This window comes from Musca domestica, unplaced genomic scaffold (assembly GCF_030504385.1).
Source record: "Musca domestica strain aabys unplaced genomic scaffold, Musca_domestica.polishedcontigs.V.1.1 29, whole genome shotgun sequence".
Taxonomy (NCBI): domain Eukaryota; kingdom Metazoa; phylum Arthropoda; class Insecta; order Diptera; family Muscidae; genus Musca; species Musca domestica.
The window spans coordinates 6266443-6291681 of NW_026712296.1; the positions used below are offsets into that span (position 1 = coordinate 6266443).

Genomic DNA, 25239 nt, shown 5'->3' on the forward strand with positions numbered 1-25239 from the left:
CATTAATTCAGAATGGCCTCTTGGCAGGAAAGAAAAAACGTCTAAAAAATCGCATAAAAATATCTCTCTAAAGATGAAAATATTGATTTTGTAAAATTTTCTCATATTTTTTCAATTTTGTCATATTTTTTACCAAAAAACTGCAAAATTGTCAGCAGGTCGTAATAATCGGCCGATCCTCACGCACATTTGAATGGGGGTTACCGGACATTGCAAAATATCCAAAAATGCATCCAAAAATATTCAATGTGTGAAGGAGTTTGCCAACTTTTGTAGACAAAATACGAAAATGTCCATTCCAGTGACTTTTTGGAGAATTCACTTCTGACTATTTCGTTAACGCTGATTTCGTTGAAGAATATAGTCAAATGTCTGTATCTCATATAGATGCGTTTCAGTCAAAAACCAATAATAAATGTTAATCTTTTGCCACTTCTGAGATTATAGGTCTTTGGGAAATATTGGTTCCAGATCTAGGAAGACCATTTACGTGCAACATCTACCAATAAATAGGAAATGAGCAAATTAGTTTAAGTTGCTATTATTCGAAAATTAGAGAACGAAACCTGATGGTTTTCTTTTATTATTTGTCACAATATCTTGTGAAATTCTTTCGAGTATCTCGCCTATATAAACTGTATCGTTTATTATAGTGTTGTAGGGTATTCAACGGTCGGCCCCGCTCGACTGTAGCCTATGCTTACTTGTTTCAATTTGACTCATAATATTGAAGTGTATATTTTGTAATATTTTTTTACCTTACAACACAGGTTGGGGTTGTTATATACAGATTACAATTATCGTACGATCCTCACGAAAATTTCCACAAGGGTAGGGTTAGGCTCAGAAGGGCTAGACCTATTGCTAAAATATTGCACAGATCAGTCTTTTATCTGCAGGCAGATCAGGTTCGAAGATGGACTATATCGCTCCACTATACCGCATAGCCCTCATATAACGTTTGGATTGGGATTTAGAATTAATTTTTATTTACTGACTCATCCTTTAAGAGAGGCTAATTATTATCACATAAACATTGATTTATATGAGTTTTTCTTCTTTGTGCTTTCAGAATTTCACTGCTTCAGCTGAAGATGTTTATAGCGCAAAGTCATGTCATTCCTTTTCGTGGTCATGTTTATCTAACAGGCGAATGTAACTATGGTGGTCGCGTGACAGATGACAAGGATCGCCGCCTAATCTTATCATTACTCCAGATGATCTACAATCCCGATACCATTGATATTGACAAGTAAGTATTGTAGTATTTATTATAGTGGTAAATTAAATATAAAAAAACATTTATTTCCTTGGTGCAGAATTTAAAAATAGGAGCTTTTACAGGCGTCTTGTTTCCTTTTTTCTGTTTATATTGCACCCGCTTTGGGGAAAAGGCGTTCCGATTGTACAGATGTACCAAAAAGCAATATTAGGAGTGTGCCTTAACCCAATATTTTATAAAAATAATTACAAAATATAAGAATTGAGAGTGAATTGGCGTGGCGATGTACATAACTATGTTTCTGAGACTTTACAAAATTCTTACTGAGAAAATCCAATCAGTAAATGCTCGATGAGTATAGTTGCCGGAAAACGAATTTATGCCGAATTTGTTCTAAGAATATAATTTACTTAATAGAAAGAGAAAGTTTGATTAGATTTTCTCAAACTTTGCAAATCCCAATATTTTTGCAGTGGTCAGATGCAAAATGGGCAATTTCGGCCCACTCCATCAAGTACCTTCCCCATAAATTGTCAAAATTTGGAATAATTATAATTCTTATAAAATGTGAAATTAGAGTCCATTTGTGTGCAAATTTCACATATTCCAATATTTTCATTATTTGGTGCTTCACTCCTTCTGGTACTTCCCCCAAAATGGGCCCAATTTTTGAATAAATGTATCTACATAAAATGGAAAATAATCATCAGATTCTCTTCTAATTTCATATATCCCAATATTTTTACTAACACAAGCTCTCTCATAATTCTTATATAACTTTGTATATCTACATATCAAAGATCTGAGAAATAAATATAGAATTTATCGAATCTCTCCTACTTGTTCCTCTAAAGGTTAAACTTGTTATTAACAATTATATTTCCAAATAATCGATCTGATTTTCTTAAAATTTTTCACATCCAACTATTTTTCAGTATTAAATGAAGTGGAATACCTATGTCTAATATATGTAGATATTTCATATTTCAATATGTTCCAAAAAATATAACATATCTCATATAAAGTGAAGGAAGTAGTCGATATAGTCCAAATCGGCCACGATATAATGTATATAGGGTGAGATAAAAAAACGGCAAGAAAGTCAAACGCCATAATTTTTCTTAAAATGTCATTGAATGAAAGCAAACAATGTCGGAAATAGCACCAAATTTTAGAATAAGTTTAGATTTGTTCGAATTGGTCACCTTTGGCACGAATTATGACATTCAAACGGCCAATGAAACCGTCACACACTGGCCAAATATTGCTCTGAGGTATTTTGGCCCATTTCCGGCTTTGCAAAATACTCCAGACACAATTGTCCAACGGATTGGTATCCGGAGATTTTGGTGGCCATTGTGCGCTGGAAATGAAGCGAGGAATCTCATTTTGTAACAATTCTTGGGTGGCGCGTGCTGAGTACGATGGTCTGCTGCCAAAATGTTTGCGTGCCCAAGGCTTTAATATACCCTCCAGAATATTTTCGCGATAATATTCGGCATTTATTTTGATGCCACGGTCGATTAATAAGAGCGGAGAGCGACCATCCGCTGTTATGGTGGCCCACACCAACACCATGGCTGGCGCTTGACTTCTGGTGGCCAACCGAAAGTGCACATTTTCTGCTGACCTCTTTGGCAAGTAAACACGATGTTTGTTTACAAACTACTGGACAACGAATGTTTTCTCATCGGAGAAAACCAAATTCGGCAATTCACCACTTTCGGCCAAGCGAAGCAACTCTTTAGCTCTTTTGGGTCTAGTTTCTTTATGTTGGGGTGTAAGTTCTTGCACTTTTTTGAATTTCAATGACTTTACCCCGAGCTCATTTTTCAATATTTGTCGAATGGAATATTGCAATATGTTCAGCTCAAGAGCCATTTTTCGGCCACTTCCATGCGGGTTTCGATTAAATCGCTTCTTGACTTTTCTAACTATTTCTGCTGATGTTGCTGTTTTCTGCCGTCTACTTCCTAGACGTCGGGCTACGCTACCAGTATCACGGTAACGAGCGATGGTACGAAACACAAAATATTTATTCACACTTAAATGCTGGAGTGCTCTAACGATAGCCCCTTGTGGTTTTCCAGCCAAATATAAAGAAATCAACCTATCACGCTTGAATTCCATCACGAATAACTTTTTTCTGGAAAATTCTGACCAAAATGCTTTTGTGCGGTTGTAAACAATATAATGAGCTGTCACTGGAATAATTTTAACAGCTGTCGTACTAGTGGCTTATAAATGACAGCAGTTGGTGGCAGTTTTTTCATCTCACCCTGTATATCAGAGTTTGTTCAGGTGAGAAGTGGATAATATTTGTCCACTCGTTCGATATCTCCCATAAATTTGTTCACACTAATTTTGGTAAATTGAGTACTTTTAAGGAACTGAAAAAAATATCAGTACAGGCCCACGTTTTGGTATAACCCACATATTAAGGTATCTCCTGATTTCAGTTTTTTTTTTTTTTGGGTCTTGGCCAACTTTTTAAACTGAGTGGGCCCTATTTGACATCTTTGTTTCTAAGAGGGTAGAAAACATCTTTGCAGAAAATTTTCAATGTAGGTCAACGTTTTGAAGTAGCGCCCATCTTAAAGTACTTCCTGATTCTACATATTTCATTGGAAAATATGGTCAATCCCAATCGTTTTGGGTAATAATTAGTATTTTTTTTTTTGCACGGAAAAAATAAGCATTGGTACCTGCAAAGTCTACGTTCCCAATCAGTATTAAATATGCATGTGTTTGCAATGAAAAGATTTTATTTTTCCTTATAAACCAAAATACCAAAAAGGGGCCAAATCAAATAAAAAATGTGGCCAAGACCGCGGAATGGAATTAGGGAATACCTTCTTTTGAGGGTTATACCAAAATTGCCTACCCACTCGAATCTCTGTATATATCTGAATTTAGTTACATTTCCCATATAATTGTTGTATTTGAAGTTCGCAGTCGAAAATTGTTTATATGGTCCGAGAACAATACATAACCTTCATATAACTTCACCTAGAAGAATTTAAATATTTGTTTTCGAATCGAGTTTGCCGAAATACCCACCTTTTGTGGAAAACACCAATTGAAAATATACAGAATTTCAAAAAAAGCAAGCCGGGCCAAACTGTCTATACCCTCCACCATTTTCAAGGAATTTGCAAATTTTGAAAAAAAAAAAAAATCCGTTGGAAAAACGATATTTTAAACAGTTCCGGTGAATATGTCTCTAAAGTCATCAAAATACCGAATATAGGCAGTTACAGTTATATGGGGGCTAGGCGATGACCCGGACCTGTATGTGAAATTTTCTGTATATTAGGATCTTCAAATACGAAATTTGATACAATAGGGAGGTACTGTTATATGGGGGCTATACGAAGACGTGGACCTTCATGGGCAATTGTCGGTCATAACATGTAATACCTATTAGGAACTTCAAATTTGAAACATATCCAGTGAAAAGTTTTACACAAATCATCAAAATACCTAATATCGGGAGGTACACAATTATATAGGGACTATACCAAAACTTAGACTTATATTGACAGTTGTATGCATGGGTTTTTTTTTACTTAATGGAACACATACTGCCGATGAACAGCAAATTCGAGTTTAAACGAGTTTAAAAAATTTTATCAACCTACTTCATTTCGGTCAGAAGACAGAGTAATTTCCACAAACTGACAGACATCGCTAAATCGTCATAGACTTTTACGCTGATCACGAATATATGTATTATTGGGTTTAAAATTTATTTCCATCTTCCATTATCAAATTTTAAACAAATATATTTAAAAATGTGGCGTGAGGCATCAAATGTGGAACTATATGTACCATATATGGATATGTGCCATAAATGTACGAACCTGTAATACATTCGACTAAAATTTCTGTCAATCTATTTAATTTTTTCGGAAGGCAGAGTAGTTTCCATATTCCACGGATAGGACTAAACCTACATGCCTATTTCGAGGAACTTCAAATAGAATGGGAAACTTAATAACCCTTCATTGTACGATGAAGGGCATAAAAGACAAATTTGTTGTATGTGGATAAAATAACACTTCCTTTTGTCTATATATTATATACAGTCTATGCTTTCATATCCCTCAGCAAGACTTCAAAATATATCTATCTGCAAGTTTGAAAATATAAAACATTACCAATTAGCTAGCCATTAAAAAAACACATAAAAATATTTGTGACAATATTTCCGCAACAACATATACTGCCCTTATTTAAAGAGTTAACCTCACAACAAATAACAACAACATAACGAAATCCAACTTAATGTTCGCTGAAAATTAACTTTTGTCCCTGTGCATTATCGTTTTATGACCAGTTTTCAACTATCACAGTCTGGTGACTACCGAATACCCCTAAATCCAACACGTGCCAACGCCCTGGAATACATACAAGATTTTCCCTTAAGCCCTCATCCCGAGGTTTATGGTTTACACGAAAATGCCGACATAAATCGCAATAACAAAGAAACGGATAGTGTAAGTAATAAAATCCGAATGTGGGCATTTAATAATGTTTTTTTTTTTATTTCAAATTGATCATAAAAAATGCACTAAAGTATTCAAGTAATAAAATAATGAAATTATATCTGTTATAAAGCTTATTCAAGGTGTTTTGAAAACACAAACTGATCTCATGGCTTCGGTAAAGACAAGCAGCAGTGGAGATGGCCCTAAAGTTGATCCGGCTTTTCAAATATGTAAGGATATATTGAAACGTTTGCCAGAACCCTTCAACGTTGATGAAGTAGCAGAAAAATACCCCGTTGTGTACACAAATTCTATGAATACTGTATTGAGACAGGAGCTGATAAGGTAATCACTGCTGGTCATTTTTATTTTGACTTGAATAAATTTATATTTTATTTATTTTATTAAATCAAGATTTAATCGCCTACTTGAGTACATACGAAAAAGCCTTTTAAATGTCCAAAAGGCAATACAGGGCCAGATAGCAATGATTCCCGAATTAGAGAGAACCCATCGCTCTATGGTCATTGGAAAATTGCCAGATGATTGGTTGAAAAAAAGTTATCCATCACTGAAGCCATTGGGCAGTTACATTACCGACTTTCTTGCAAGGTAAGTATTCAAATATTGTAATTGAATCAAATGGGAACAATTAGAATAAATAACTTTGACATTAAATCTGCTGCAATGTTTATATACCCTTCAACATTCATAGTATAGAGGGTATATTAAATTTGTCAGTCCGTTTGTAAATATATTCTTGATCAGCGCGAAGTTCTTAAAGTAAAACCAGTAAAGAAAGTCGTAAAGTCAGGCGGTTCCGACTTTATGATACCCTACTCCCCATGTATATTTTTAGAGCTGAACATAACAAATAATTTTTTTTATGGTGAATTTGTGAGAACTAGATAATACCAACTATATTTATAGTTATAATTTAAAGTCCAAAGGAACTAATATATAAGAGGAGTATCCTCCTCTGAATCGATTTCTACTAAATTTTCCGAGGCATTCGGGCTTGTATTACCCATTTAGTGCTCAATTAACTTGAAATCCCGAATATCGTTACTACGAAGTGCAAAATCCGGTTGTGCATAATAAAATCAACAAATCGGATGAGCAAAATGTATATGGGAGCTATAGCTACATCTGAACCGATTTTCACCAAATTTGACACACTTGTTTCTATGCTCAATTTTGTAGCAAGTACCAAATTCCATCCCATTTTCACTAACATTACACGTTTGTTTCACAGTAAAAGGCAAATCGGAGGAAGGTATATATGAGAGCTAAATTTTCCGGTGCATTTAGGCCTTCTCAAAACTTGAAATCTGAACCGATCTCGATAAAATTTAATAATAAAGAAATAAAGAAATCACGCTATCACTCTTGAATACCATCACGAATAACTTTTTTTCTGGAAAATTCTCACCAAAATGCTTTTGTGCGTTTGTAAACAATATAATGAGCTGTCACAGGAATAATTTTATCAGCTGTCGGACAAGTGGCTTAGAAATAACAGCAGTCTGAAGTTGGTTGCAGTTTTTTTCATCTCACCCTGTATACTATGTTGGATGTTAAATGAGTATTTCCATGACTTACAAAGGAAAACCAGTAAAGAAAGTCTTAAAGTCGGGCGGGGCCGACTTTATAATACCCTACACGACTTTGCTAATTTAGTAGAGCTCCGCATAACAATTAAACGTTTTAATGGGAGAATTCAATCATACACGCCATGATTATAATTATAATTTAAAGTTCAAAGGACAAAACACGCCGAAGCATTTGTATCTTTTAAATTCGGACTTGTATTGCCCATTTGGTGCACAATTAATTTGAAATCGGATAAAAAAAATATATGGGAGCTATATCCAAATCGGAACCGATCTCGATAAAATTTGGCAAAGATATTTCTGAACTGTATTTGATATATTTCCCTGAATATCGTTGTTACGGAGTGCATATTACGGCTGTGGGTAACAAATGTAACAAATCGGATGAACAGTATATATGGGAGCTATAGCTATATCTAAACCGATCTTCACCAAATTTGACATACTAGCTTATAGACTCAATTCGGTCGTAAGTTCCAAATTTCATTCCATTTGGGCAAATATTAGACGTTTGGTGCACAATAATAGATAAATCGGACGAAGTTATATATGGGAGCTATATCCAAATCTGAACCGATCTCAATAAAATTTAGCAAATGTATTTCTGAGCTGTATTTGATATATTTCCCCAAAAATTGTTGTTACAGAGTGCATATTACGGCTGCGGAGGACAAAAATAACAAATCGGATGAACAATATATATGGGAGCTATAGCTATATCTTAACTGATTTCGATCAAATTTGCCATACTTATTTTCAGGTCCAATCTGATCGTACGTGCAAAATTCCATACTATTCGGACTGATATTACACGTTTGGTGCACAATAAAAGGCAAATCGGACGAAGATATATATGGGAGCTATATCTAAATGTTGACCGATTATCTCCAATTTCAATAGGGTTCGTCCTTGGCCAAACAAATGATTTCTGCAAAATTTCATCTGGATAGGGAAATAAATGCGAACTGTACTTTGTTTACAAAAAACATGGACTTACGGACGGACGGACGGGCATGCATAAATCGACCCAGAATGTGAGTCTATGCAGATCATCGAAAGGAACTATGGGTCTATCTCGTTTCCTTTTACCTGTTAATAACAAATGCACAAAGACATAGTACCCTGACCACCTTGTGGTGTAGGGTATAAAGTACAGTGCGAAAGGTATATAATAATCTAGCTAAATATTCGCCAATATTAGTTCGCCATAATTAGTTGGTTCTGTTTTCATTTCATTGATGATAGTCCAATAATTCCATACAATATTTTTTAGTTACTTTTTAGTGATTATTCTAATAATCATCTGAATAGTGTTTCACAAATCTTCTTCTTCCTCAGATAGAACAACATAACATCAAAACTTAAGACACAATTGTTTCTTTGCACTTCAATTTCGTTGATAAAATAAACAAGATATTTTGATATCAAAAGATTGTTCCAAAAATGAACAAATATTGTGAAAAACTAATTAAATTAAAGAAAAACTTTCAAGATGTAAAGAAATGATTGAAACTTTTATCTGGCTGTAAACACCATTTCCACCATACTTCGTTTGTCCTCCTAACATAATCTTCTTGTTTTCAGATTGGAATTCTTTCAACGATGGATAGATGATGGAGAACCAATCGTTTACTGGTTATCCGGATTCTATTTCACTCAATCGTTTATGACTGGTGTACTGCAAAACTATTCGAGAAAGAATCGCTTTCAGATTGATATGGTGAAGATTGATTTTGAAGTGACCCAATACGAAATGGAGGCTGATAAAGTGCCGGAACTCGGAGCATATATACGGGTGTGTACAAATTTAATTTTCTTTTTTGTTTTCCTTCAAGAAACAACTGAAAATTTAAACAAATACTAGTTTATAACATTTTCTCTTTGTGCCTCTTCTGTATTTCTCAAACACAAAACAAACTTTTATCTACACAGAAACAAAAGGAACACAACGACGAAGCTAAATTAATTCAAGTAAGAAAATATTGTAAAAGATTAAACTACGAAACACTGAACTTTGCACCTAATGGTTTTAGGTAATGCGAACATTTCACAATATTTTAAAGTAAATTGTCTGCAATATGGTATTTTGGGCTCTAAGTTGGGGGGCTTAAGTTACTTTCGAAAATAAACTGTTATGCGAAAATAAAATTGCAAAACATAATACTTATATTGTATTTTGCAATTTTATTATCGACCAATTGAATTTGCCAAATTTTACAATTTTGGGGTCGTTATTGTATTAATCGACGATAAAGACCTGCTAGAATTTAATCTCTTTACCGTAACAAGTGGTTATCTTGATTTATTTAACGAAAAAATATATATAAATATACTTAAGTAGGTCAATGAAATGTAAAGTGCCATAAGGTGTTTGCTGAATAAGAACCAATTCAAGGAAATTTTTTGAAATCGTAGGAAAAATAACGGATGGGGTTCAGCCTACTTGTGAAACCGTGAGCAAATTCTCGATTTATAACAAGATATTTGTCGAGGTGGAAAGCATAGCTGTCGAGTAGGATTGCTGGAAGAATGGGAGTTATTTACGGTGGGAGGTTTTAGAGTGAAGAGTACTCTTATGTTTTGTGTGGCAGCGCCCTGAGTCAGTCCTGTTTTGAAAAATTAGTGTGGGATAAGAACCGTTAAAAATAGAGCAAGAGTCTGCTCAATGAGTGAAAATGAGTGTAACCAATTATTTTGTTTGCTGATTTATGCGTACGTGTGTTATGTGTATTTGTGAAACATATAAATTATTGAATTAATACTTTTTATACCCTCCACCATACTATGGAGGGTATATTCATTTTTTCATTCCGTTTGTAACTCATCGAAATAAAGATCTTAGACCCAACAAAGTATATATATTCTTGATCAGCGTAAAATTCTAGCCATGTCCATCTGTCTGTTGTAATCACGCTATCTTTCGAACGAATTGAGATAGAAGGCCAAAATTTTGCACACATGTTTATTTTGCCAGTAGACAGGTTAAGTTCGTAAATGGGCCATGTAGGTCCACGTATTCATATAGCCCCCATATAACGGCACCTCCCGATATTCGGTATTTTGATGATTTTAGCGACATTATTCACCGGAATTGTTTCAAATTTGGTGTTTGAAGTTCGAAATGGATACTATAGCCTAAGACAGAAAGTTGTCTGTGCAGGTCCACGTCTTCAACCATAATTTCAAGATTCTGGTTCCAGCCGTTTCGTTTGGGCGTTTATGAATCATTAAGTCAGTCAGGCAGTCAAGCACCTTACTCTTTTATTAATATAGATAACGTGGTTTTCTCGTCGCTGGGGAACCACTAAGCCTAATGGGTATATAAATAGGGTTTTTGTTAATTAAAATTCTAAATTATAATCTACTCGCGTATAAATGCGATAATTGGATTTAATAGATATGTTGGCGAATTGACTTCGGATATACTCGGGAATTCAATGTGTTGCTGATGATGCAATTGATAATCGAGAATTCGATGTTCTTGACGACTGTAGATATCTTTAATATATGGGTGTCGGCCTATTGCCGATTTGCGAGCAATCGGGTATCACGATGCTGAAACTCGGGTTGTAGACGAAGCGTAAGTAATCGGAGATAATACGATTTGAAGATAACCGGGAACTCTGATGAATGAATGTCGTATGTTCGGAAGTGGAGGATTACGAGGAGGTTGAAAACGATTTGAATATAATAGAGGACTGTGCTAAGTGGACGTCCATTATCCGTTGATACTAACGTAGGTTAGTTTTTTGGGTTATGCTACTGGCTACGATAACATCTACGTCACCACTCTAGATTTTGACTAGAATAGTGAGCCAAAGCTTCTGCGGAACATGGAGTCGAAGTTTCTGTGGAACAGCCAGTCGGAGCTCCCGTGAAACAACGAGTCGAAACTGCTATACCAATGTATTACTGGCCACTCAAGTCAATGCCAAAATAAATATTGAAAGCATACACTTTTTTTACATTTTGATAGTTTTACCTTGTTATACCCTTCATCATAGTATGGAGGGTATATTAAGTTTGTCATTCCGTTTGTAGCACCTCGAAATGTACATTTTAGACCCAATAAAGTATATCTATTCTTGATCAGCTTCCGAATGATAAAATTTTTGATAAAATTTTACTCAAATAGGTGTTTTGTCAGCAGGAATTTTAGTATTGAAAATGAGTTATAAAGGTCCACGTTTAGGTATGGCCACCATATATATTCGGTATTTTGATGATAAGACGGTAACTCCCTAAATTCGATATTTTTATGACTTTAACAGTATTTTTCAACGTTTTTTTTTTTAATTTCCAAATTTTTCGAACTTACTGTTTTTTACTAGTATTTGTAATTAATGAAACCGTTTAGATTATTACCACGTAATGAATTAAATTTAATTATTTTAGCTCACTACTACCACAATACATAACATCCAACCAATGTACAATTAAAATAATGACATTTGTCCAATTTTTACTATAGGGTCTCTACCTAGAGGGCTGTCGCTGGAATCGTACCATACTCGCTGTCGATGAATCATTTTCGAAGATACTCTTCGACACCATACCCGTCATATGTCTCTTACCAACCCTTCGGAATGTTGCTTCAGCTACAGATGACAAACGCATTGCTGATGATGGAAAACCTATATACGAATGTCCTGTATACAAGACAAGTGAACGACGTGGCATTCTTTCTACGACTGGTCATTCAACCAATTTCGTGATGTACATGGATTTACCCTGTACAAAAAATCAAATGCATTGGATAAATCGCGGAGCCGCTTCGTTGTGTCAATTAGATGATTAATTGGCAACATGATTACATGTTGCCATTTTTTATACATGATTTTGGTTTTATGATAGAGAACAAATATATATTTTGATATAATATGTAGAGAGATATACAATATATTTTTATTAGTATCCCAAGCAAATGTCGTAAGTAACAAAATCTTATTTTATATATATAAAAAGTAAGCATGCACATAATAGTCCACATAACAATTCTATGTATGTAAAATATTCGGGATATGCCGCCGACAACAAAATACATTCATATCCTCAAAGTGAGTATATGAATGACCAAATGCATTATTCCCTATATTTAACTAGAATTTCTCTTATTTAAAAGACCTTCTTATAATTAAATTAATCGAAAAGCTTATTCAAAAAGTACGAAGCTAAACCGATTGCCAATCGTTTGAACAATAAATGTCTAACTCAGCGTACGAAATTAAACTTTACCAAACGTTTGCAATCGTTTTGTTCCGTATTTTCTTGAAGAACGAAACGAAACACAACCGATATTAAGATAACGGGACTTCACTTGTATTTGGTTCTGTTTGCGTAGATGAGTTGAAACAAAAACAAAACTGAAATGTTCTCTGCTGGATGACGCAACATTGCAAACGAAACAGTACAAAACTCATTGCAAACGTTTCCCTGTATATTACTCATTACGAAAAGTAAAAACTAATATTAATTTAAATGAATGTCTTTTTATTTATTTGTTACGTCTGTAATACAAAGGAAACAGTGTAAAAAACAATATATACAATGACGACTCTAAATATAGCAGTTCTCATTTCGCTCAGCAAACCTTTGGAAACGTTTCCCGGCGATTCGCTCGCAAACGATACAGCTCGCAAATCACAGCCGAAGAACAATAAGTCAATCGTATTGTTTGGGTACTTCCGACATTGAAATGTTTGTGGTATTATTTTGTTTGAAGTACAAAACGATTGAAAATAATTTTAAAGCCTGTGACTTCGCGGGAGCAGTACGTTATACGTTTCGTTTGTTTTCGTTCGCTGGTCTAAATTACAACAATTTACCCATAATAAAATTTAAAAAACATATAAATCAAAATAAGTTTTTATTCAAAATAAATATTTCCATATATGTGAAAAAATTATTCAAAACGCAAAAATTTGTCCAGAAAAATTTATTATTTTTTCTACCGTCCACCATTGTAGGCAGGGTATATTAAGCTTATTATTCCGTTTGTAACACCTCAAAATACTCTTGATAATCATGAAGTTCTATATCGATTTAGCGATGTCCGTTCGTTTGTGGAAATCAATCTACATTCCAAAGGAAGGTTAATAAAATTTTACACAGATGTGTGGTAGGTCTGCAGGACTTTTGGTTATTCGTATAGTTAGTTCGTAATGGGTGCTACAGTTTGTGACCAAGAAGTCTACAGGCCCTATATAACAATACCGCCCTATATTCGATATTTTAATGCTTTTACCGACATTATACTCCGTAATTGCATTAAATTTCGTATTTTGAAGTTCCTAATGGGTAGTACAGCCTAAGTTTTACATACAGGTCCAGGTCTTCGTTTAGCCCCCATAAAACCATTTTCTTTTTTTTCGTCGGATTTTTTGGAAATTTTTTAAATTCCTTCAACGTAGCTCTTTATTTATTGCGACCCTATTTAAGTCGGATATTTCATATAACTTATAAATCTACACTCTGCACCAGCGAAGAGTGCATCTTAAAATTGCCAAAAACAGTTCAAAATGCACAATTTGTTCAGTTTGAAAAGCATTTTTTAACAAAACTTCTTACGTCGTACTAAATATTCAGACTTTCAAGGTTTTATGTACTATTCAAATTTTTCCTTTTTCAGAAATAATAATAGACAAATAAAATATGAGATAAAAAAAACTGCAACATAGTCAAACGTCATAATTTCCACATTTTGTTTTAATTTTTTTTTGGATGAAAACCAAAAATGTCGGAAATAGCATCAAATTTTAGAATAAGTTTAGATTTGTTCCAATTGGTCACCTTCGGCACTAATTATGGCATTCAAACGGCCAATGAAACCGTCACACGATGCCCGAGACACAAAAGACTTATTCACATTTAAATGATGGAGTGCTCTAACGATAGCCAGATGGTTTTCCAGACAAATATAAAGAAATCACACTATCACGCTTAAATTCCATCACGAATATCTTTTTTCTGGAAAAATCTCACCAAAATGCTTTTGTACGCTTGTAAACAATATAATGAGGTGTCACTGGAATAATTTAAACGGCTGTCGGACAAGTGGCTTAGAAATGACAGCAGTTTGAAGTTGGTTGCAGTTTTTTCATCTCACCCTTTATTTACTTTTACACCAAAACGTTTTCAAAATCTTTCATTTTGGAGTTTATTGAGGAGGATATTAGCAAAACCATTGCACAATGGACCCACATCCATTTTTTTGTCCAAAACTATTTCAAAGTCTCCATATGTAAACAGTGACCTCAATATAAAATTTTAAAATTTTATCTCTATCCCTTCACCCAATAATAAATATTTTACCAATCAGCACTTTTCCGACAATTACAATTTACAATGTAAAGACTAGACATGAACAGCGACCCAAATATAAAATTGCACCAAATAATAGTGCAAGCACTATCTGTTCACCAAATACCAAATCGTACCAAATTTAGTAACTTTCGTACACATTTCCAACTTTAATTCTCAAACCTGCCACCAACAGGGATCCCAATACAAAAACATCAAATTGCCAGCTCCATCTGCTAACCCTAAACCAAACTGTTCCCAATTTAGTACCATTTAGGACAGTTCGTACACATAACACAAATTTCCAAAACCAGTGAAGGCTTCCTTTACTTCATATCTCAAACAATCATTTAGGCAAATAGCCTAAATTCATTTGGTTTTCATAATGACATAACAGTGTTCGCATAATGACCGAACTGAGATGAGCGTTCACATTTACATAATGTTTATATCTCGTTTTGTTATTAATTTAATTGTTTTCACATGCCGCAAAGGTATTTGAATGCCGATGCCACTTCATCCATTCACGACCATTCATATCGATTATAAACCGGTCTCATTTTTTTTTTTCAAGTGGCAACAAAAGAATACAACTTTAACATTTTGTTATGCTTTGTTATTGTCGTTTGTTTTGACGTGATGTGTCACTCAATTAGAATTTTTCACAGTTTCGTTTTTTTTACATATCTCACAGGGGAAGTAGTCATTTCTTTTAAGTGTCTTTGAAGAGAGCATCATTAAAACAGTTTCTTCCTACCCATGTTGTTGTCACGATTCTTGATTAAAATTTGAAAACGGGGGGAAGGGCAAGGCTACAAATGGTTGTAAACCATTAAACTCAGAAAAAAATGAAATTTAAAGACTTGAAGTAACAGAAAAAAAAACAGTAAAGAAAGTCATTAGGTCGGGCGGGGCCGACTTTATGATACCCTACACCACTTTACTAATTTAGATTAAAAGTTTTTATGGGAGAATTCAATCATACACGCTATGATTATAATTATAATTTAAAGTTCAAAAGACTAAATATGCCGAAGCATTTGTATCTTTTAAATTCGGACTTGTATTGCCCATTTGGTGCACAATTCATTTGAAATCGGATAAAGATATATATGGGAGCTATATCCAAAGCTGAACCGATCTCGATAAAATTTGGCAAAGATATTTCTGAGCTGTATTTGATATATTTCCCTGAATATCGTTGTTACGGAGAGCATATTACGGTTGTGGGTAACAAATATAACAAATCGGATGAACAGTATATATGAGAGATATAGCTATATCTGAGCCGATCTGAGCCAAATTTGACATACTAGCTTCTAGACTCGATTCGGTCGTAAGTGCCAAATTCCATCCCATTTGGACAAATATTAGACGTTTGGTGCACAATAAAAGGTAAATCGGACGAAGTTATATATGGGAGCTATATCCAAATCTGAACCGATCTCGATAAAATTTAGCAAAGATATTTCTGAGCTGTATTTGATAGATTTCCCCAAATATTGTTGTTACAGAGTGCATATTACGGCTGCGGAGGACAAAAAATAACAAATCGGATGAACAATATATATGGGAGCTATAGCTATATCTGAACCGATTTCGATCAAATTTGGTATACTAATTTACAGGCCTAATTTGATTGTATGTGCAAAATTCCATAATATTTGGGCTGATATTACAAGTTTTGGTGCACAATAAAAGGTATTCGTCCTTGGGCCAAACAAATGATTTGTGCAAAATTTCATCTGGATAGGGCAATAAATGCGAACTGTACTTTGTTTACAAAAATACATGGACAGACGGACGGACGGACATGAATAAATCGACTCAGAATGTGATTCTATGCAGATAATCAAAAGGAACTATGGGTCTATCTCGTTTCCTTTTGCCTGTTACAAACAAATGCACAAAGATATAATACCCTGACCACCTTGTGGTATAGGGTATAAAAACCAGCAAATAGAGGACATAATTCGGGCTGGCTGACTATGTGATAGCCTACTGACCTATGCATATTGAGTTAAGCTAAACGTAAAAATAAAATAATACAAAGAAAAAAAAAAAAAAAAAAAAAAAAAAATATATATATATATATATATATATATATATATATATATATATATATATATATATATATATATATATATATATATATACATATAGCTATATCCAAATGGGAGCCAATTATTATTTGACTTACAAAAAGTACAAATTTTATGTACTTGCCTTTAGACTAAATTCGGTCGAATGTACCAAAATTCATGTCATTTGGGTTGATATTCGCCATTTCCTGCACAATTATTTCGAAATCTGTTGACTATATGTATATGCAGAATCCCGTCTCCATATAACCCACCCATATAACGGGTATTGCGGTATTTTTCGATGATTTTTTTTTTTTTTTTTGGAAAATTTTCAAGTTCCTTCAAAGTGTTCGTCTCGGCTGATTTTTTACTTGTTACATTTTGCAAGTTCCTTCATTTTTACATGTTTATTTTTTTAATGTCCACGGTGGCTATATTTGCCATTTTTGTGGCGGTATTCAAAAAAGAATAAGTTTATTAGGTTTGGCCTTAAATCACGCGGGATTTAAAGGAAATTATACCACCCTTGTTAGTTTTACCATTGAAAAGTCCAGATGGACGATCCAGAATACGATTCTATGAAGATCATCAAAAGGAACTATATCTCGTTTCTTTTTGCCTGTTACAAACAAATGCACAAAGACATAATACCCTGTACCACAGTATGGTGTCGGGTATAAAAATGGGTAACAACGTGGCTAAAATCACCAAAATACCAAACATTCGGATGGTAAGCCTATTCCGTCAATCTTCTGCCACAGAAGACAAACCCCATTACAAATGTCTGAAAACACAAGGAGTTCCTTCTGATTACTTTACCCCCTGGAAGAGAAGAGAGGAGTATCGTCTTTTAAACAATTATATTAAATAACAAGGAAACAAACATTAAATTTGGCCGGACCGAACTTTAAATACCTTCCACCTTAGAGTAAAGGAAACATTAGAACCCATTATGACCCACAAATACCAATTTTTATATAAATCCGTGAAAAAAAAAACTATCAAAATACCGAATATCGGAAGGTACCGTTATATGTGGCATTACCAAATCGTGGACCTATGCATGGAATGTTTCGCCACCGGAGATAGAACCAATTATGACCCACAAATACCAATTTTTATACAAATCCGTGAAAAAATGTGACAAAAATATGAGGCGATCGACACTTTAGTATTTTTAGTGCCAACCTTGCTTTCCAAAATTCTCCAGGCACAATAGTCCAACGGATTGGTACCCGGAATCTTTGGTGGCCATTGTGCACTGAAAATGAAGCGAGGAACCTCATTTTGTAACCATTCTTGGGTGGCGCGTGCTGCGTGCGATGGTACTGAGTCCGGTTGGAATGTCCAAGTTCTGCGGCCAAAATGTTTGAGTGCTCAAGGCTTTAATACACCCTCCAGAATATTATCACGATAATATTCGGCATTTATTCTGATGCCACGGTCGACTTTAATGAGCGGAGAGCGACCATCGGCTGTTATGGCGGCCCACACCATCACCATGGTCGGTGCTTGATTTCTGGTGGCCAACCGAAGGTGCACATTTTCAGCTGACCTAATTGGCAAGTAAACATGATCAGTTTGTTTCGGCAGTTCACAACTTTCGGCCAAGCGAAGGAACTCTTTAGCTCTTTTGAGTCTATTTTTTTCCCTGTTGCGGTGGAAGTTCTTGCACTTTTTGGAATTTCAATGGCTCATTTTTCAATATTTGCCGAATGGAATATTGCGATATATTCAGCTCACAAGCCATTTTTCGGCCACTGCGACGCGTTTTTCGATCAAGTCGCTTCTTTACTTTTCGAACTGTTTTATTCCGTCCACTTCCTTGACGTCGGGCTACGCTACCAATATCACCGTAACGAGCGATGGTACACATTTAAATGCTGGAGTGCTCTAACGATAGCCACTTTGGTTTTCCAACCAAATATAAAGAAATCACACTATCACGCTTGAATTCCACCACGAATAAATTTTTTTCTGGACAATTCTCACCAAAATGCTATTGTACGCTTGTAAACAATATAATGAGCTGTCACTGGACAGCTGTCGGACGAGTGGCTTAGAAATGACAGCAGTCTGAAGTTGGTTGCAATTTGTTCTCTCTGTATATGGGGGCTATACCAATGCGTAGACCTATACATAAAATTTTTCGCCACACGAACTAGGACCCATTATGACCTACAAATAAAAATTTTCAGACAAACTTGGACCGATATATCTCATTTTCAATACCAGCCATTCTAGACACAATACAAATTGTTTAAAATTTTGACGCTCTACGTCAAATAATGTGGACTGTATCGTGATTTCAACAGACAGACAGGCATACATCGTTAAATCGACTTAGAATATATATATATATATATATATATATATATATATATATATATATCTATATATATAAATGTAAGTTGTGTTAGTTACTACGCTTATAACTTAAGAACCGCTGGATTAATTTTAACGATTCACACAAATTCGGAGTTGTCTACTCTCCGAAAAGGATAATATCCAAAAAAATCGCGTAAAAATGTGATATATTAACATTTTCATTTTGACTTTTCAAATGTACAATAGTAATGTTTTATTGTGCATGATTTTTTTTCCATTTTGACTTACTTTTTTCTAATGTACATTTGTAGTGTTTTTTTTATATTTTATTTTTGAATTCGAATATTTATACCAATTTATTTAATTGACTTGATTTCTTGAGAACTGAAATTGATGGCGGGTTACATGGAAGTGTAGTAGCGAATTATGTGGTGGCGAAACGGAATAGATGATATCGAAATAATTTAACGCGGTCACACCAAAGTTAAAAGATAATTACTTTTTCTAAATCGCTGAAAAATCATGAAAAAGAGATCTCATTGCAAAAATCAAAAAAACATTTTCAATGGAATCGAATTTTAAAGTAATAGTACATTCTATTGACAAACTTTGTAAGGAAGGATCTTAAAACATTTGCTGTAAAAAATCAGCGAAAAAGTTGAAGACTTTTTCAATTTGTTATTCTTTTTTTTGTCAATTTTTTTTTTTAATTTGTATTATCATATTGAATTCAGTGGATTTTTTGTGAACAAAATAAAGAATAATTTTTCACTAAAAAAATTAAATAAGTGCGAAATAGGATGTTAACTGACATCTACCTTTCAACTCCAGGGCCTACATCGTGGGTTAGCTGAAAGATGCGAACACATTTAAACAAACAAAAATGACCGAAAAAGCTTAACAAAGCGTGACAATGATCCGTCCAATGAGAGCTCAAAATGCAAAATTCTTTGGGAGAATAATAAGTAATATACCAATATTGAAATAAAAGGTGCAAAATAGTAGAGCGAATGGGACTTTTAGTAAGAAAAGGTTTTATATCCTTCCAGAAATTCTTCCCAAACATTCAAAATACCTAAAATCACTTTTGCAGGTCTTTATATCGATCATAACTCATGGATAAGGGAACAACCCGATTTCATATTTATATAACCATCTATGATTTAAGTTATTTTTGGGGTCATGGCGGGCCACTTTTTTCATTTTTTGGCCCTAATTTGACATTTTTGTTTCTAAGGGGGTAGATAACCTCTTCGCATAAAATTTGAAATTTTCAGAGTAGGGCCCATATTGGTATTGACCAAATTCATCAATTGATTTGGCTAAAAAATTTTATTTATGCCACCCTGGGGTAGGGAACCATCATACAGATAATTGCCACATAGGAATTTATTTAAGTAAAGTCCCCACATTGGAGTATCCCCAAGTCCACTTTCACATCTAATGTGTGGTCAGAAAAGAAAATTTTGTATTCTATTGAATTTTTAACCCCCAAGAGAATATTGGTTGGGAACGTAGATTTGGGATGTGCATCCATATGAAATAAATTGTGGAAACATGAAGAAATTACAAATATAAGAAAGTAGCACGGGACCGAATATTTGTTTAATCATCATTGAATTATCCTATGATGAAAATATGGACTTTAGGGGTCTCCAACTTACAATTTAAATGGCAAATAAAATTAATTCCCATCTTATCATTCTGCCCTCAATTATGAGGTGGATAAAACTATTTTTACTTATTTAAATCACGCGAAATGCTATGACATGCTATATTGTTCTGCTATATTTTTGATTTGGCCTCTATTTGTCATCTTGGATTATAAGGGGTAGAAGAAAGTTTTCAATGTAGGTCGATGTTTCGGAGTAGTGCCCATATAAAGAAGGTACCTCCTGATTTAACCACATTTCAAAGAATTTGGCTAATAATGCGTATTAGGGGGGTGAAAATCTTACACTAAAATTTCAACATATCTACAAATTTTAGAATTTTTATCCATGTTATAATACCCTCTCAAGTCCACCTTTTGGCGGACAAACAGACTGACATGGTTAGGGGGACTTATGAGGACTCTAATGCACAATCTAAGTTGCTAATGGGTTTAAAAAAGTAATTAACTTTGGCTATTCTTAAATCATTCAGCCCTCAATTATGTAGTATACAAAATACAGCAAATTCCAAATTACTGCTCATTTGACTGGAAGATTTTGCTACGATTTTTACCATATTAAAAATTAATTTGATCCCTTATATGGCGATAAGATTGATATATACTTTTTAATAGATTTGTATAGCACATCCACACAGTTGAAGCCCACGGTTTAAATATTGAAGCCCACTGGTTAAAAATGGGTACAGGTATTTTAAAACACTTTAAATCGACCTGTACGTGAACACTTATATCAGTCATATCTGTGAATAATTATGCTTGGGAATATATGCATAATAGACAAAAACTACGGGCCGGCAACGCGGACCGGGCCAGCTAGTATATATATATATATATATATATATATATATATATATATATATATATATATATATATATATATATATTAACTATGTCATTCCATTTGTAAAATATACGTTATGGGGTCTACGACGAATATTTTGGAATTTTACAAATGGAATGACAAAGTTAATATACCCTCCTTTCCAAGGTAGAGGTCATAAAACCGAATATTATATTATTTATATGAGGGCTATACGAAAACCTGGACCAACATGGCCCATATACGAACTAAATCTGCCTACTGAAATAATACACATGTATGCAAAATTCTACTATCTCAATTCGTTCGAAACATAACGTGATTACAAAAGACAGACGGACAAAGATACAGACGGATATCGCTTAATCAACTTAGTATTTACGCTGGTCAAAAATATTCATATACTTCAATGGGTCTTGCGTGAGTATTCCGAGGAGTCTCAAGCGGAATGACAAAATAAATATGGTGGAGGGTATAAGCAGTCATTTGGCGAGGTCTGTATAACACTTTTGACTCTGCAGAACTTTATCTTCTTTTCAATTGTTCTATAAATAAAGCACATGTCTATTTTTGATACTTTTTTTATTTTCTAACTTTTTGAATACCACGCTTAACATATTCTTAACCTGCTTAACACCATACTTGAACTTGAAAATGATTGGACTTTGGATTGATTTAGAATAAAAGATCTGAACAAAAATCTATTTCCGGAAATAATTGAAAGCATCTTATAACACTATGGACGACCCACACTATTAAGAAGATCAAAACAAAAGTGCTAAAATTCAAATCATTACGATGCTCATTGTTCTTTTTGCGTGATCGACGTTAAATAACCTAACAAATCTTTTAAGAGTATCTCTTAATATGTACATGTGTATGTTGCGTTGAAAGTGATGATGGTTTTGCTTTTGATAGGCATATATTTAGATTATCGATTTTAATTGTATCAAACCTATTGTTAGAAAGCAGATTATTTGTTTTCTGGACAAGTCAAAAGTATAAATGCGAAAAATTCTTGTGCGGTAAATCATAACACACATCGTCTCTCATTCCATACGCTGGTCAGTCTCAAGAAGAATGGTATGTACAAAAAATATAATGCAAAATTTGGCAAACTTTGTAAATCAAGGATTTTATTTATTCTAAATGGACACTATTACCGAAAACATATATGCCTTAAATAAAAGCTTTCATAATTCAATTCTCACTACCAATTGTTTCAGAGAATATTCGTTTTTGCTTTGGCTGCTTTAGCGGCTGCATCCGCAGCTTCTATAAACCGTGAATATTTAACTCCAGTTGTGGATAATAGCCTGACAACACAGGAGTATATCGCACCGGAAGCTAATACAGAACCTGCTCCATTGACCGATGATGGCTATCGCTACAAGGTAGTTCGTAAACAGAAGTTGAGAAGCCGTCGCGATGTAAGCGAATTAGTCACCAATGAATACTTGCCACCGGCAAACAATGGAGTTGCCACAGCCACTGAGGAAACCGTAGTTGTCGAAGAACCCGCTGTTGATGCTAGTCAGGATAGTGCCGTTTTGGCTGATGATGGATACCGTTACAAGACCGTTCGACGCATCCGTTATCGCAGACGCCGTGATGTCAATGAATTGCCCACCAACGAATATTTGCCTCCTACAGTTGCCACCGAACAAGAAATTGTCGTAGAAGCTCCTGTTGAAGCTCCCGAGGAATCTGTTTCCCAAGAATCTGCCGTCTTGGCTGATGATGGATACCGTTACAAGACTGTTCGCCGCATTCGTTATCGCAGACGTCGTGACGTTAATGAATTGCCCACCAACGAATATTTGCCTCCTGCAGCTGCCACCGAACAAGAAATTGTCGTGGAAGCTCCTATTGGAGCTCCCGAGGAATCTGCTTCCCAAGAATCTGCCGTCTTGGCTGATGATGGATACCGTTACAAGACTGTTCGCCGCATTCGTTATCGCAGACGTCGTGACGTTAATGAATTGCCTAGCAATGAATACTTGCCTCCTGCAGCTGCCACCGAACAAGAAATTGTCGTCGAAGCTCCTATTGAAGCTCCCGAGGAATCTGCTTCCCAGGAATCAGCTGTATTGGCTGATGATGGCTACCGTTACAAGACTGTTCGTCGCATTCGTTATCGCCATCGTCGCGATGTTAATGAATTGCCTAGCAATGAATATTTGCCTCCTGCAGCTGCCACCGAACAAGAAATTGTCGTAGAATCCCCTGTTGAAGCCCCCGAGGAATCTGCTTCTCAAGAATCTGCAGTCATGGCTGATGATGGTTATCGTTATAAGACTGTTCGTCGCATTCGTTATCGCCATCGTCGTGATGTTAATGAATTGCCTAGCAATGAATACTTGCCTCCTGCAGCTGCCACCGAACAAGAAATTGTCGTGGAATCCCCTGTTGAAGCTCCAGAGGAATCTGCTTCCCAAGAATCTGCCGTATTGGCTGATGATGGATACCGTTACAAGACTCTTCGTCGCATTCGTTATCGTCATCGTCGCGATGTCAATGAATTACCCAGCAATGAATATTTGCCACCCGCTTCAGCCTCTGAACAAGACATTACTGTCGAATCTATTCCTGAACAAAGTGCTGTGATTGCTGAAGCCCCAGTTGAAGCCGCTTCTCAAGACACTGCTGTATTAGCAAATGACGGTTACCGTTACAAGACTATTCGTCGTATCCGTTATCGTCGTCGTCGCGATGTTAATGAACTCCCCTCGAACGAATATTTGCCACCTGCTGTATCACAAACCGAAGAAATTGCCAGTATCGTTTCTGTTCCCGAACAATCTACCGTCTTGAGTGATGATGGATACCGGTATAAGACAGTTCGTCGCCTAAAATATCGTCAACGTCGTGATGTAAATGAGTTGGCTGGCAGCGAATATTTGCCTCCGGTTTCGGAAAATACTTTTGACTCAGTTGTAGCTGTTGAAAGTCCCCAAGAAGCAGCTGTACTTGCTGATGACGGCTACCGTTACAAGACTGTTCGTAAACTGAAACACAGACGTTACTAAGTTAATCGATTATACACATATATTATTAATTAGGAATCAATCCATTAGGAAATAAATATAGTGACTGAATTACAAAACGCCTATTAATACAATTAAAAATATTTTAAAACATCTCTCTGGGTCTTTTAATTTGAGTACGAATTTCTTCACTTCTCTGAGTCGGAAACTATCCAAACTAAACAAAATTTTCCTAAAAAACACATGCAAATTTTCGAACCTAAACCAAGGAATCTGAGCAGATATTCTGAGAAGAAAGAAAAAGGAATTCTCAGTAAAATCTCAAAAAATAACCATAGATTCTTGAGGATTATAAATTTTCAAAATTTTTACTTGTATTCTGGTTTTTAGGTATTATCAGTGCAATTTATAGCTTACATTTTTGTGAAATATTTTAAATTTGTAATACAACATTGAGATTTATTTCTACCTTAGTCCAGACAAGGAGAGTTCCCCTTACTTACTATTGTTTTTGTCACCACTATTACTGATCAAGTGTAGACTAAAGGCCTGCACAAGACGAAGTGTATGAATTATGCTTTTTTCGACACACTGACTTTGTCTACTCAATCATGTCTACTATGTATTTGATAGACAATGACAACCAACAACATCCCCCATTTTGATTCATGTGTGCCATTGTCCAAGGTTCGATCGTGGCATGGCTGACTCGAATATTTGC

At 34.9% G+C, this 25239-nt stretch overlaps 2 protein-coding genes across 2 annotated transcripts in view; both read left to right on the forward strand.

Annotated features, from left to right (window-relative positions):
• Window positions 1-12216, forward strand: part of LOC101896759 (dynein axonemal heavy chain 3) — a 204434-nt gene extending 192218 nt beyond the window's left edge. Inside the window, exons 58-63 of the mRNA XM_059124418.1 lie at window positions 1073-1252; window positions 5562-5721; window positions 5843-6057; window positions 6127-6324; window positions 8910-9120; window positions 11797-12216. Coding sequence (XP_058980401.1) covers window positions 1073-1252; window positions 5562-5721; window positions 5843-6057; window positions 6127-6324; window positions 8910-9120; window positions 11797-12123 — 1291 coding nt within the window. The 3' untranslated portion in view covers window positions 12124-12216. The remainder of the gene's footprint in view (window positions 1-1072; window positions 1253-5561; window positions 5722-5842; window positions 6058-6126; window positions 6325-8909; window positions 9121-11796) is intronic.
• Window positions 12217-12346: 130 nt separating this feature from the next.
• On the forward strand, window positions 12347-24594 carry LOC101887843 (uncharacterized). Its single transcript, XM_059124507.1, has 2 exons — window positions 12347-12382; window positions 22758-24594. Exons 1-2 carry the CDS (start codon window positions 12347-12349, stop codon window positions 24558-24560), a joined length of 1839 nt encoding a protein of 612 aa, XP_058980490.1. The 3' UTR covers window positions 24561-24594.
• The last annotated feature ends 645 nt before the right edge of the window (window positions 24595-25239 follow it).